This window comes from Amblyomma americanum, chromosome 2 (genome assembly GCF_052857255.1).
Source record: "Amblyomma americanum isolate KBUSLIRL-KWMA chromosome 2, ASM5285725v1, whole genome shotgun sequence".
In the NCBI taxonomy this organism is placed as follows: Eukaryota; Metazoa; Arthropoda; class Arachnida; order Ixodida; family Ixodidae; genus Amblyomma; species Amblyomma americanum.
The window spans coordinates 27,673,908-27,689,451 of NC_135498.1; the positions used below are offsets into that span (position 1 = coordinate 27,673,908).

At 48.7% G+C, this 15,544-nt stretch overlaps 2 protein-coding genes across 2 annotated transcripts; both read left to right on the forward strand.

The window, feature by feature from the left end:
* Positions 1 to 2,401: 2,401 nt before the first annotated feature.
* Positions 2,402 to 3,758, forward strand: LOC144118411 (protein D1-like). The gene has a single exon (XM_077651355.1). The coding sequence runs from the start codon at positions 2,620 to 2,622 to the stop codon at positions 3,259 to 3,261; it is 642 nt and encodes a 213-aa protein (XP_077507481.1). The 5' UTR covers positions 2,402 to 2,619; the 3' UTR covers positions 3,262 to 3,758.
* Positions 3,759 to 13,592: 9,834 nt separating this feature from the next.
* LOC144118412 (protein D3-like) lies at positions 13,593 to 14,819 on the forward strand. Its single transcript, XM_077651356.1, has one exon. The coding sequence runs from the start codon at positions 13,836 to 13,838 to the stop codon at positions 14,463 to 14,465; it is 630 nt and encodes a 209-aa protein (XP_077507482.1). The 5' UTR covers positions 13,593 to 13,835; the 3' UTR covers positions 14,466 to 14,819.
* Positions 14,820 to 15,544: the final 725 nt, after the last annotated feature.

Here is a 15,544-nt window from a genome sequence, read left to right on the forward strand (position 1 = left end):
GGGGTGTCTGTACTTCTCTGTTGCCTCAACGAGAAGCCGTCTCATTCGTCCTCTCGAGGCACGCTTTGTGGGTGGGAACATGATTATTGAAGCCAAACTAACAGGAAACAAGTGAGTCGGTTCTTGGAGTGTTGTTTCCTGGCGCTCGTCAGTAGAAGGAAGCTCATCGCGGAGGTTTGGCACCTGTTGATCAGCAGTAGTAGAAATCGGGCGTGGCGGACCGGACACCTGTAGCTCTGTGGCAGGGGCCCGGCCTAGTAGCATAGACGTTGCTGACTCAGGAACAGGACAGGGCTCGGTTAGCTTCGGCTTCTTGGCCCTACGGTGCTGGGATCTACGGGGCCCTATATGGGGCTTGGAATGTGGCGAGGGCTCCTTGCCACCGGTGACATCGGTTGCTAAAGCCGTCGTTATTTCGGCGAAAGCGGTTGCTGTTTTCCACCCATCACGAGCATAATTTTTAAGGCCTTTTAATGGAGGAAGAATCCTGTTGCAGGGAACAGTTTTTAGACCAAAACTTTGTTTACCATCCTTTGAACAATATAATTTTGTTCAGAAAAAAAGTCCGACTTGATGCTTGCATGACAAAGGCACTGACTGAACGCTGTCGTCGAGCACAGTAAGGCGCCCAGGTATACCTCCCGAGAGGAAGACAAACGTCACCGGTCGATTATTTAAAAGGCAAAGCGCAGGGCAGTGTGCTATCCTCCGGAAACCCCGCTCTCGTGCATGCCATGTGGTGCAGCACTTCATTTTCCGATTCGCGAGCCCGTAGCCGCAACTCTCGATGGTGGTCAGCTCACTGGTTTTATGCAAGACATAAGAGTTTTACACAGCCATACTGCTAATACGGTCACAACAGTAACGCACTGCCGCTGCTATACAGTTTCTATGCTTGCCCGGCCGCATTTGCCGTGCGACGGTGCTGAAAATCTTAATACTAAGCGCGCGCTTTTGCAGAGTGCCGGCTGTCGATTCTACACTCTTAACGTCGTACCTTTAACGGTCTTTAACATTTACCTTCGAGGTACACACGGTTGTACGTTTTTATGTTTTCTTTCTTTGGTAAGTAAGCTTCAAAGGTTACGTACTTGTTCGCAAAGGTCACAACTCACATTTAAAGGTACATAGTTCCTGTGTACCTCAGGCGGTGACCTCTATAGCTGACCGAGTGGGCGCCCTATATATATACGGAAACAGCACGTTAACTGACGTGACAAGTGCGAGACGCTGTCGCTCTAAAATGTTGCGATGTTCGGCGTAAGATTATTTCATGCTTTCACCTAAACCACGCACTCCACCTCACACTGCAACATGTTGTTCCATAACACAGTACCTTCGACCAACAATGGTGGCTTTGCTGCAAAATTTTTGCAAAACCTGGAGCCAGCTGTAGGAAGTTATGGTCAAAATAACACTGCATCTAATATAGCAGAGGGAAATAAAACGATACACCACATTTACCTCATCAAGCAAAAGCAACAACCAGCCCGCCATGTTCGACCACCAAAGCAATTTTCAAACACTTTATTTCAGAACTGGCCCTGTAAAAAAAGATGCTTCAAAAAGTTTGAAAGCGTTAAAAAAAAAAGCACCGTGTTGTACCACCATCACCAATATGGACATATTTCCGTGACATAATTCGAGGCATACTGTGGAAGTATGTATAAATGTGGCTGAATTCCTCGCAATAAATCAGTTGTAAGTCCAGCGGTGTTGTTTGTGTGCCTACTTGTTCTTCTGTGGGCGTTTCGCTGGTCCCACCATTCGCACTGTGGAAGGATTCTCGGTAAATTGCTGCCCTCATACACGCATACACACGTGCCGAAAAAACGTGCCCCGTGCAAAAATATGCGAATAAAACTTGTGGTGACGACCAAAATGAACAAGAACACAAAAAAGAGCCTTAAATACGTTATTATATCTATAATATGTATATACCTTTAAAATATGCAAAGACCGCCATTTGCTGCTTAAAAAAAACTTTTTTGTTTACTGGAAGGCTGAAAAGGGGCACTTTTTTGTTATGAAATTATTTACCCTCGTTTCCCTACCCACAGATAAAGTGACGATAGGACATGAATGAGAAGAGTTGCTGATTGGCTGAGGAGCAGGATGGGGGAAGGAGTCACAAGGAACATACACACACGCACGGACACTACCCCTAGATGCCGCGTCTGTGCCCAGGGAGAGAGAGAGAAGTAAACGTGGAATCTCTCGTTTGAGCAGAAAATGAAGGAATGCAAAAGTAAAGAAAACGCGGTGCCGCAGCTTCCACACAGCATGACACAGAAAATCATGATCATGATGCAAGATGCCGGAGATCATGATTCAAGGTAGATATGCAGAACCGCTCTTCTTTCGCATGACATTCCTCAACACAAAAGAAACGGGAGCTGTGCGCGCCGACGGGTACAAAGGCACACGTGAGCGGGAATCGCCTTTCCGGCACCGACGGTACATGGAAACTGAGCGACGGAAAGAACCGCAGACAGACATAAGAGCGCAGAGGCATCGCCATTGTCTCGCCGGCACCTGCCATACACGCATCAGGCAGTGGTCTCCCAGCAGGAGAGCAGGCCAGATCTTGCTGCCCGACTTCGCCGAAGGCAAGTGACGATGACACTCATCGGTCTTGCGACCATACTCCTGTTGATTCTGTTCGGCAACAACCTGGGAGAGGAGAGCTCCGCCGCCAAAAAGGCGGTCCCGGAACCGGCGAGCCTTTCGGAGGCCGACCTCAACATATGGAGGACCTCTGGCCTGGTGGACGACCTCACGCTGGACGGCGCTCCGCGCCTTCTTCTCGAGGTGAAGTACGACAGCAAGACCCTAACGAAACCGGGCGAAACGTTGACACCAAAGGAGGCCGCGAAGGCCCCGTCGTTGACGTTGAAGGGCACCCTCCACTGCAAGTCGCCGTACGCCCTGCTCATGGTCGACCCGGACGCCCGCAGCAGAGCGTGTCCAATGTACCGCAGCTGGCTCCACTGGATGGTGGTCAACATCGGCAACACAGCCACCTTCCAAGATGGCCAGGAGGCGTCGCCCTACTTGGGACCCGGACCACCCAACGGAACGGGGCCCCACCGCTACGCGTTTCTCGTCTACTGTCAGGGTGGCACGAGGCTTAACGCCGCTGAAGTGGCACCCAAGGATAAGAAGAACTTCGACGTCGACAAGTTTGCTCTGACAATGGCCTCAACAGTTCCCGATGCGGGCAATTTCTTCTACAGCGAATTTACCGCACGACGTGCCTAGGACAGTGCTTTCGAGCTTCTTCAGCTGGAAGGTCTGCAAATTCGTTACAAACAGATGGATCGACATCTAATCGAAGACTGACCAACCACTGATCTACAGCTTACCGGCGGCGGACGGACACGTGAGAACTACAAGGGATCGTATGTGGCCAGCCCAGCAGCATTCGTGTCATAGCGTCGCCGTCTTGGGCGTGTAACATCCAATGCCGTTGTGGCCGGTATGAGCATGTGCACTTTGATACATGCGACGTGGCGTATACTACGCAATGCTTCTCTTACGTAGTTTAACCTGTCAAAGTGCTGAGACTTATACGAAGTTAATATTGAGCTTTGAGCAAAGCTGCAAAAGCCATCAGCCATTGCCAGTAAAGTATGAAACGATGCTTTCGCTTGTTTTTTGTATACTTGCTTCAAGCTTGAGCCAAATAAACGGTAGAGCTTCAAAACTCGTACAGGGATGTTCCTGAACTTTGGGTACAGCTGCAAAATGCAATCAACAGTTGCCGGGAAAGTATGAAATGATGCTTTTGCTTGTTTTTATGTTCGCTTCATGCTTGAACAAGAAAAAAGTTGTGCGCATGTCTTTTTTAAGCTATGCTGCGCCTGACTGTATCCGCTCGCGCGGCCGCTCACATCACCCACCTGCGCCCCCATGGTGCATGCACACAAGTGCAGAACTTGCATCACTCTGTACACCACGGCAGCATGAGTGTGCGCAAAAGGTAAGGTAGGAGGTACAAACAGGACGGAGCCAGATATCCGCTGGTGCTGTGTTATGAAGTCAATGACGTCCGACATACGATCTCGCATTTTGCAAGCAAAAAAAAAAAAACATTGAGCAGGAGGGGACGGCAACACAAGGCTAGGAACGCCGAACTTAGCATTAACAGAACGTTTGTAGGCCTCCCAGACTCCCGATCTACATTTAAAGCACACCCTATCCTAAGTGCTACATCTAATGTAAGATATAAATTAAGCTTTGATATTGTAACCGAGGTAGAACGGAAGCTAGAATCACGAAAGAAGCGCTATATGCAGTACGAGGGCATTCGACAACGAGTTTGCTGAATAATGACACAATAAGCCACAATGAACCGGTGCAGCCTTAAGTAGGACGTCGATGCTCGGTGTTAAACCGTAAATTTTTCGGGGCGATGCAAAAGAATCAAACCTTGCAACTCGGAGCGCCATTAGGTTCTTTCCTGTAGCATACACTGCACTCGCCAAATACGACGTCAAAGACGAGGCGCAGTGCCATCGCATGCACCATATATGTAGGCACCCAAGAAATCCACATAAATCGCCTTAAACTATGTATGCACTATTATACTATGCAATAGTAATATCCTCTCATTGAAACGGCTACCGGACTGAGACTTTCCTTCTTCCTCTGGTTTATTTCGTACGCTTTCAAGAATTCAATCTTCCCTGCTTTCTGCAAACAGCGGAATATCGAAGGTAAGTTGAGCCTCCATGTTTCACGTAAGTCTTTCCTTTTTACTGCGAAAGCTGCTACGTTTAGCCATATATATAGTCCTGCATTCCACCGTGCCTTCTACAGCGTCAGACGTAACACCTTAATTACTTTGAGGGCTAATTTGATTCATCTTAATTAATGGAATTTAATTTAATTCAGTTAAATTCAACTGCCACCTGACACGGTTGGAAGATGGCAGTGTGAAGGGAGGTAAGTCTCTCTCTCCCCGTTTTCGGAAAAGCAGGGATGGGGAAAGTGCGAGAGGGCAGAGAGGAGGGAATAGTGACGGGTGACATAAGAGAGTTATAGCATATCGTTACCGTGTTTACGTTTCCGTTTACCGTGTTACCGGACTCCGGATTTTCCGGTTAGCGCGGCGCACGCCAGAAGACGTTTTAGCGTACCGTCTCTCACGTAACAAGTTACCGTAGGGTTAAAACGAGTGATGATGATGCCAGATGCCCAGCTTTTAATGATAAAAAAACGGATGCATTGCAATCATTTCTATGAAGTGAAATGCTACACTTTAATATTTTTCTCTGCATATAAAGACGTACCGACTACACTTCAGCTAACAGCCGACACAGCGGCTTTTCAAATGTTCCCGAGAAGCTAGACACCTTCGCCTACCCTGGCCAGTAGACAATTTCACTACGTAGACCTCAGTAAGCTTGCATACACAGTGCACGTTGCGTTGCGAGCGCTGTAAAAAAAAAAAAGCACAACTACGACACCTGTTCGCCGTACCGCAACGTCGCTTCTTTATGCGTTTGGATGTGAACACTGTGGCGCCATCTAGTGGCAGTAAGTTAAAGCGCGCCAACACCGGGCCAGAGAAACTTTTTTATTTTCTGAAATTACTGATGAATATACCAAGAGAATTACCAGTCTTTTTTTCGAGGAAAAAATCATGAAAATATAGAAAAATGTTAAATCGGGCACGAAACTGAAGAGCTGCAGTGTAGTCGTTGCTATTTGGCTATGTACACGACACATAGTCAGGCTTAACCGCTCAAAAATCGACAAATAATCTCAAAAACATGGCCTAGTTGTTACTCAAACCTCAACGTATGAGTGAGAGTTTTCAAATTAAAAGCGAATGCCTTCATGTATAGCGACAAATGGCGCCGAAGAACGCGGCGGCGGTGCTGTATTTGGTCCGAAGCGGCCGTGCAGGGCGCCGCCATGTTTGTTTACGAGCGGACCGGTAAGTGGCGGCGCATGCGCAGACGTCGTTTGCCGGGCCCGGTAAACGGTAAGACGGTAACGTAAACACGGTAACGATATGCTATAACTCTCTATAGTGGCCTGGGAGGTTACGGTGAGTGCAGAGTAACGAACAACCGCCGGAAAGTGGCTATCCCGGGGAGAAGCCAGAGGGTTGGGCTTCCGCGGAAGGAGGAGCTAGGTTATGACGAGGGTCGAGGAATGCGCAACCTGAGAGTGGTTCCACGGTAGAATGTGGGCTGTAGATGAACAAAAGTTATAACAGCTTTCGCCTATCATGCTATTAGCCGGTAAGTCTAGCTGTACAATTTTTTTTGCACGTTTTTTCGCTTCTCACACGGTTGTCTTTCATAAGCAACACTACGCCCCTGCGACTGCGCTTTGGACTGCCCTTGCGACTGCGCACTTGCGACACGACGGCCCTTGCGACTGCACCTAAAGACTGCGCTTTCATGTCGCAAGAGCGAGTGAAGTGCCATTGTGGTCATTTACGCGGTCCAGGAGAAGTCATTTTCTATCCGCACCAAGTCACATTGGAGGGTCAGGACGGAATAGGCCAACGCCGCCACCGTTATGCTGCGAGCGACCTCAATCTGGCCACCACAGGGAACACGTGGTCAGCTCTGTGTGGCTAATGAAGGTATCGCTTCCGGGAAGGTGTCCATCCCCGGTTCGTTTCAGTAGGTCAACCGCGAAAGCATCCCAGAACGTACACGCTGAGCACAGCAATGATCATGTATAGGGTAGCTGTGATTAGGTGGAGTGAAGCAAACGCTACCTAAGAGTTCAATGGCGGGGCTCCTGATCAAAAGTTTCAGCGAACGCTTTCAAAAACTTTCCGTCAAAAACATAATCAGCCATACAAGGCAGGCACATTTTCTGTGTCCCCACATATAACATATATGGTTGACTGGTCAAACTGCGCCTCAAAAGGTATAGCTGAGACTTGCGCTTATCGACTGTGAAAGACATACACCAAAACAATCTTGAAGCCCCAGCCTGTTACACTTGGGCATTGTATAGTTCTGGTCGCCCTCATTGTCGCTGTTGGAAAGCTCAGTGCCAACATTGAAGGCTTTGATAAAGAAATAGCTTGACAGGTCACTGAGGCCGTCGCCGTAGCTCAGTTGGTAGAGAAAAAATTCGGTGTTGGGGAAAGGAAATGGCGGGGTATCTGCCTCACATCTCGGCGGACACCTGAACCGCGCCGTAAGGGAAGGTATAAAGGAGGGAATGAAAGAAGAAAGGGGAGCCGTAGTGGAGGGCTCCGGAATAATTTCGACCACCTGGGGATCTTTAACATGCACTGACGTCGCACAGTACACGGGCCTCTAGGATTTCGGCTCAATCGAAATTCGATCACCGCGGCCGGGATCGAACCCGCGTCTTTCGGGTCAGCAGCCGAGCGCCATATTCACTAAACCACCGCGGCGGCGCCTTATAGCTGGAGTACTGCATGTCGTTACCATTATGTTAAATATCTGTGTAACGCTATTTGAATACCTTTGTACGCTGATAGTAGTAATATTCCCACATAACTTATTAAATGTCAACACTTGGCGAAGTTTTATTTTATTTCATTTTTTTCGGCCCCCTTGTCGTAAGTATGCCGGCAATCATTCGAATTTTCGTTGCTTGGAGTTCTACATCGCTATACACACACACTAACGTCTGGGAGAAGCCATCGGATGCACATATAATTACCTCATTGGAGCACGAGCTCTCGCAGATCTCAGTGCAGTGCCTATGATCTGGCAGTGTAATTTATTTTTTCTGCATCGTTACCGCATGCAGTCAGAACTCATCTGCATTAGTTATAGGGTAATAAGTCAGTAGTTCTAACCCGACACATCTTGTTGAATTTTGTCGAATCGCGTTGAATGTTTGATACGCCAGTGTATAGTTACCGATTCCACCGAACATACCCGACATGACTGACAACCTACAAAGAAACTTGTTTTCGAAACATGACACTTTTTGTGCCCAGTTTCGCGTGTATTTTTATGACAGGAAAGTGAGTACCTAGATCAAGAGCACGAATTAAACTGACGCGTCGAAGGTCGCAGTTTATAAATGTACAAGTCTACTGTGCGAGGCCAAGACAAGTGGGCGACCCACCAGCTGATCAATATGCACGGACGACAGTCGATCCGAATCGCCGTGCGCCAGCCCTGCATCATCAAATAGAGCAGCTCGAGTAGGCGCCGACCTCCACAATGGAGAGGGTAGACGCTAACAACACTCGCCAGGTTGCTCGGCCCAAAAAATCTGCCAGCACACCCAGCTCCACTGCGCCTCATCTCTACTGTCCTTGTAGATCGTCATCTCGGACGGAAACGTGAAAATTGGCCCAGAAAGCAGGAAGAACTCAGCGCCGACTGAAAAACTACGTGCTCTGTTTCCCAGAGGTATATAAACTATACACTAGGAACACTTTTTGGTCGTTTATTGCTTTCCGTAGATGTGGGCTTAGTACTTCTTGCTCTCTTCACTCTGTTGCATTCGTGATAGGGGCTTACCGATCAGGCCGAGACAACGGTTGCTATCGATGAAAAAAAAATTAGTCTAGCCCGCACTAAAGGAAGTTTCCAAGACTTATCTCTACGCCTCAAGGAAATGGTGGATGTTTACCGAGTTGCCGTGCATGTACACCTGAGCGTGCGCAGGCACGTCCAAATAGCATCGCCTATACTTACCTTCTTAGCAGAATAATAATAATAATAATAATAATTGGTTCTTGGGGAAAGGAAATGGCGCAGTATCTGTCTCATATATCGTTTGACACCTGAACCGCGCCGTAAGGGAAGGGATATAGGAGGGAGTGAAAGAAGAAAGGAAGAATTGGAGGTGCCGTAGTGGAGGGCTCCGGAATAATTTCGACCACATGGGGATCTTTAACGTGCACTGACATCGCACAGCACACGGGCGCCTTAGCAGAAAATTTAATGGTTTTTGGGGAAAGGATATAACGCAATATCAGTCTCACATATCGGCCGACACCTGAACCGCGCCGTAAGGGAAGGAGTAAAGGAGGGAGTGAAAGAAAGAAAGAGGTGCCGTAGTGGAGGGCTCCGGAATAATTTCGACCACCTGTGGCCTTCAGTGTTGTTTCATGCGGACCACGCAGATGACCGAACGGGCTGGAAAGCCAATTTGCTGAAATATGGACAATACACAACTTACGTCATCACCTATTCGATGGGCCGGACACATACCAGTCGTCTCCCGAAAAATATTCCTGGGCTTACCGGTGCTCCGAACCATATCTGACAAGAAAACTGTGCATGGCGAAATGCGGTCTGAAAATTCAAATATTAACTTGCGTGCATGATATAACCACCAGGAAAAAAAGAAAGAATCCGATATTATAGGCAAGAAATGCACGTTCAGTCTTCATGGAATTTCATGGAACATAAAAATTTAATATGTATCAGCCAACTGGGATCCAGACCAAGCCTATATCAAAACCGTGCTGAGCATTTCATTTTCTAAAATAATAATAATAATTGGTTTTTGTGGAAAGGAAATGGCGCAATATCTGTCTCATATGTCGGCGGACACCTGAACCGCGCCGTAAGGGAAGACATAAAGGAGGGAGTGAAAGAAGAGAGGAACAAATAGGTCCGTAGTGGAGGGCTCCGGAATAATTTCAACCACCTGGTGATCTTTAACGTGCACTGACATCGCACAGCACACGGGCGCCTTAGCGTTTTTATGGAGCCTACTCGCATGCAGCTTCACTGCCTTTAAAAACCGTACTGACTGATTTAAGTTCTTTCCGCGCTCTTTAGAAGTTTGCAATTCCGTTCCTGGCCCTACTCGTGCTCTGCCTTTAAAAGAAATTTTAATACTGCGATTTGTAGCTGAGATGTTTTAGAGCGGTAGCTCTACTCAACGCAAAAGTCGCTCACCATTCCGTGCTTTATTTTACCTTGGTTTAACCTTCAGGAGCACAGAGTAGCAACAGACTGACTCTGACAGCTTGACAGATTGACCTTGGCCAATTGGACCAAAGTCGATGTCCAACCATACTTGGCCGTGCCCGACGCGATTGTGACCTCCAAACTTGGCCCGGGTCATTTCCAAAAATTTGGCCCGGGCCACCCCCGAAATATGACCTCGGCCGATTTGGACCAAAATCTATGTCCAACCATAAGTGGCCGTGCCCGACACTATGGCGACCTCCAAATTTGGCCCCGGTCATTTACAAAAATTGGGCCTGGGCCACCCCCGAGATTTTACCTTGGCCGATTTGGAACAAAATCGATGTCCAACCATACTTGACAGTGCCGGACACTATGGCGACCTCCAAATTTGGCCTGTATCATTTCCAAAACCACCCCCGAAATTTGACCCGGCCGATTTGGAACAAAATCGACGTCCAGCCGTAACTGACCGCGCCCGACGCGACGGCGACCTCCAAATTTGGCTCGGGTCATTGCCAAAATGTGGACCTGGACCACACCCAAAATTTTACCTCGGCCGATTTGAACCAAAATCGATGTCCAACCATACTTGAAAGTGTCAGACACGATGGCTACCTCCAAATTTGGCCCGTGTCATTTCCAAAAATTTGGGTTGCGCCATCCTCAAATTTGACCTTGGCCGATTTGGTCCAAACGCGATGTCCAACCGTAACTGACCATGCAGACGCGACGGCGACCTTTAAATTGGGCCCGGGCCAACCCCGAAATTTAACCTGGCCGATTTGAACCAAAAGCGATGTCCAACCATAATAGACCGTGCCCGACACAATGGCGACCTCCAAATTTGGTCCGGGCCATTGCAAAAATGCTATCGCTCGACCTTTGGTTACAACTGTGTTAAAACCCTGCCTTTTTTACATTGCATTTCTGTACTTTCATATAGTGTCTCCTACACTGCTCATAGCTACCATTTGTTTTTACATTTTTTTTATCTCCTCGAGCCATTGCGTTATGCAAGACTGTAGTACAAATAAATAAATGACCGATTATTTAGCGTGTTTAGGCGAAATGCGAATTAGGTGCGCCAGCACTTCGGTCTTCACTACGGTTTCGGTTCGAGGCTCGGTTTCCAAGCTCAAGCAGTCTTCAGAGAAAGATAGGCGAAATCGGACTTCAGCTCCGCCTTAAGCATAAGACAAGATAGCGTCAATGGGTTAATGTCCATATATGCGCAATAGGTCATTCCCTACTTTACATTCATAGACCCCTGTGAGCCCTCATACCACTCCTGGGCCCTAGCGCAGTGGTACAGCGGTTAAGCGATGGCCCTGCGATGCAGGTGCTGCCACCTGTAGGGCTTGTGAGACACAGGTTGCACTTCCCGAGCAACCTCTCGCGACCAATAATTAAACTGCCACCTGCCACGGTGGGTAGTCTGCCAGACAGAGAACATTAGCCAGACAGCGGCGGAACCGGCGAGTGGGGATCTTAGTGCTGTGCACTATTGCTGTTTCTGTTCGTGCATTTGTGGTTTATGTAACATGGCTAGCGTTGGTTGCACCAAACCGCACACCATTCGGAGCTGCGTGGGTTGATGCCCATATATGGAGAAATGGTCATTCTCTACTTGGCATTCATTCATGGCGGCGAGTCCTCATAGCATTACCAGCGCAGCGGTTAAGTGATTCGCAACTGCACTGACAGGCGGCTGTTCCTGTCACATCCACCCGTATCCGGATTGAGCGACCCATGTTGCCCTTCCCGAGCAACTTCTCCAACAAGTTTCCTCCCATTTGTACAGCAAAACATATTTTCCTTCCTTTCTATTATTATTTGTAATGAACCACCACTCCACTACTACTACTACTGCTCCCATTGGCTGCAGCTTGCGCGGCGCTCCTCCGAGCTTACCGGAGTTACTACCAAGTTAACGATTAACTCGGGTAAGTGTTAACGCTTCCTGTTAACGCCACGCATGAGCCAAGTAATGCGTATGCATTAAAAAATAAAAATTGGCAGTGGCTTAGCTGAGCTATGCCAGCTGGGATATACATATTGGCGGTTTACATGATCCCGACAAAAGTCGGGTTAAGTCGGCTGTTGGGCAGAAAACCGCTTGTCGGGCTCATGTGTACGCTAGCGGGTCGAGCTAAGCAATCGTCGAGTCGAGCTGGGCCAGCCCGATTGCAGGGGGTGGGTTTACTCGTCCTGACTTTGGCCCGACCCTGTTGGAGGGAGCATGTATACGCTGCCGCGTCGGCTTAGCACCTCCTCTCCTGCCTCCTCTCTAGTCTGGCGGCACTGCGCAAGCCTTCTTCTTCTTCTCCTCAAGTAATATGGCAAGCCTGGGCGCTCCTCCTCCTCCTCCTCTTCTAGAATCCGCACGTGGTTTGCTTGCTCGACGCTAGGGTTAGCGGCGATCTCTGCCCGACAGAAAACGGGTCCATGTAAACGCGGTCGCGTCAGGCTGGTCAGCCCATCTGGCGCACTCCTACTCGACCTGCAACGTCGGGCTCATGTAAACAAGGCTATAGCGAGAGCTGCAGTTCTCCCCTGGTCTAATCACGTGGTCAGTTATACGACGAGCCTTTTCTCCCTCATCTTAAATTGTTGCTGACGATGTTGTTGCCATTGCTTCATCTTGATTTTCTTGCGAAGGAACCATGCGAGCTGCTATGCGCCGCTTGTTACACTCCGCCTCTTGGCGTCTCTGCTTGGCAGGACGTTCTTCTCTTTGCTCAGGCGTATGCGCCGCTCGTTTAGCCTTCTGATGTTCATTCTTTCTCTGCAGAGCGGCCAAGTGCCAGGCGACGTCCTCTGGGTCCGAAGAATTTATCTTCTCCTGACGATACCGCCGTATAGCGGCGGCTGGAGTCTCCTTTACGTCAGCCATACGAAGCGATTGTGATACACCGAGTCGTATCACCTCAACTTTTATACACACAGGCGCACATACGCAGTGTATCCACACGACCCCACACGCGGCCGCGGCCGAGCTCTGACGTCATGTGCCGCGCACCTACTGCCCTTCTATACGGTTGCCGCGCATGCGCATTCACGCGCGGCTGTGGCGAACTCTGACGTAATGCGTCGGCAAATGCTGCTTCTTTCTGGTTTCGCGCATGCGCACTATCGGTCTACCAGGCTCACGGCGAAATGCTCGGCTGGGTAGCGTAGTGTAGCTATCGCTACAAAAAACTCAGGCGATCGTCAACGGTAGCAGCCAAATGTTCGTTATATCCTAGGTTGACACACTAAAGTTCATTTTATCCGAGGAGATACACTTAGGTTCGTTATATCCGAGGTCAACATATTAAGTTCGTTACATCACAGGTGGCATACTAAGGTTTGTCATACCCTATGTTATATACTAAGTTCGTTCAAAGCCCGGTGGGCAGGTTGCCACCTGCCACTGACAGACAGCGTCGCCATTTCCGCTTTCTGTGGTTTTTCTAATACTAACGCATTAATAAATATCCAACTCAAACTACTGTTCACATTGCGCAGTAACAACTGCTATTAATACTCCACGCAGCTGGATGGCATTCCAAGTTGCTGAACTTCGGCAGCGTACAGCTTTGGGCAGCCGACAAAAGGAAGACAGCGTACGTGTGCGTACAGGACGCTCGCGTCCGGAGATCACGCTTACATGGCGCAGGATGGATATGCGATCCGCGCTGCTCTTTGGAGGAATCTGGTGACACGCAGTGCCGCACAAAAGAACCAGAACAGAAGCGGTACGTTAATGGTATGTGGAAACCCGATAGATCCATCTTTCCAGTGCCTGTCGTCGGCGAAAACTGAGCCGCCAATAGAAACCCAGACCCGCAGCACAAACCGGAGAGACATCGCCACTGTCTAGCTCGCTCCACCTACAAGCAGGCAGTGGTCTCTATAGGCAGCAGCTCAGATCAGGTCCATCCACCTTCACCGAAGGACGCGATTATGGCGCTCGTCTGGCATACGACGTTGCTTCTGCTGACTCTATGCAGCCACAGCCCAGCAGAGGAACGTCCCTCCGAGACTGACGAAGTTCCGAAACTGACGAAACTGTCGGCGGAGGACATCAACATGTGGAGGACGTCCGGCCTCGTGGATGACCTGTCTCTGGTAGACGCCCCGCACGCCCTGATCGACGTGAAGTTCGGAAGCACCACAGTGATGAAGTTGGGCGAAACGCTTGCGCCTGCACAGGCAGCCAGTGCCCCTATGGTGAGCCTCGACGGCTTCCTACACTGCGGCCCGCCGTATACACTCGTCATGGTCGACCCGGACGCGCCCAACAAGGGAAATCCCACGGCCCGAAGCTGGCTCCACTGGATGGTGATCAACGCCGAGCACAAGTCCCGCTTCCAAGATGGCGAGGTCGCGATGCCGTACAACGGACCCACCCCGCCCAAAGGTTCTGGACCTCACCGCTACGCCCTCCTGGTCTACTGTCAGGACGGCAAGCGACTGAATAGCGCAGACGTAGCTCCCCAGCAAAGGAACAACTTCCAGGTGACAAGTATCGCTCAGAAGGTGCCCTCGAGCATACCCGCTGCAGGAACCTTCTTTTACGCGGAAAACGCCTGAAAACGTTGCCTTCGAGCATGTTCCACAAGAACGTCCTCCATGGCTTAGTCATGAATGGGCCGGCGAGCAGACAACCTCGGTCACCGTCAGTGAAGAACTGAAGGTGTCCGTGTACACAGCCGCCTTGCCATTCCTCCTATGATCGATTCGACACAGAGCTTATCACCTTCAAGGCATTTGTCGAACTGGAAAACGCGTATTGTGATATGTGCGACGTTGTCTGTACCACGATTGTTTATGGCAGGCAACCAGTTAAATCACGCATTTTTTTATACTATAAAAGAAAAGGTTTAGGAACATGATTATAACCGCAAATATTGACCACTTAGAGGCAATAAAGTATATGGAATCACATCTTTGTATCATTTTTTTCACATTTGCACGAAGAAAAAAAAAGCTACAAGCACGCTTTCTGGATATATCAGAGTAACTTGGTTCTACCCTGTGTAGGAGCTTGCATGGCCAACCATAACCTTCATGTCATTTTCCTTTAAATCCATAAAAACTTTTTTTCACTTCACCTCGATGCCATAAATTGGTATTTTCCCTGATCAATAATTTAAATTTTGTAAAATGCAGAAGACAAAGAGAACTCAGAAGGGAGAGGGGAGGAGTATGCCGGTTTGAACTTCACCATGTTTTGTCAAAAAGAAAAAAGAACATTTCAAGTTAAGCATCCAGCAATTTTCTCGTGTTCGGAGCTGAAAGCGGCCATATCGCTGTCTCAATTAATTTAATAACTGCCTAAAATGAACAGGAGGTTTAACTAGGATGAAAAGAAGCAGTACCACCACAGTGTGCAAGGAAAGTCCATCCTGACAATTATTCCTTGTATTAAATGCGCTTTAAATCCAATTACTGTAAAGAAACAGCAAATTTTCAAGTTGCCAATATGTGCTAATTCAAGAACATATGCCTTTTCTTGTCAGAGTGCATCCTAGACACTGCATTTTGACTGCCGATTTCTGCGATTCCGTGAGAGAGCCGTGCACAAATCAAGGTTTAAAGAGAGGGCTATACATGCTGAAGAAAAACTTGGCGGATACGTAATTACCATAAGCTGTGGCAATGCGATAGCA

Coding starts and splice junctions, on each gene's coding strand:
- LOC144118411 (XM_077651355.1), top strand. CDS start 2,620: ATGACACTCATCGGTCTTGCGACCATACTCCTGTTGATTCTGTTCGGC.
- LOC144118412 (XM_077651356.1), top strand. CDS start 13,836: ATGGCGCTCGTCTGGCATACGACGTTGCTTCTGCTGACTCTATGCAGC.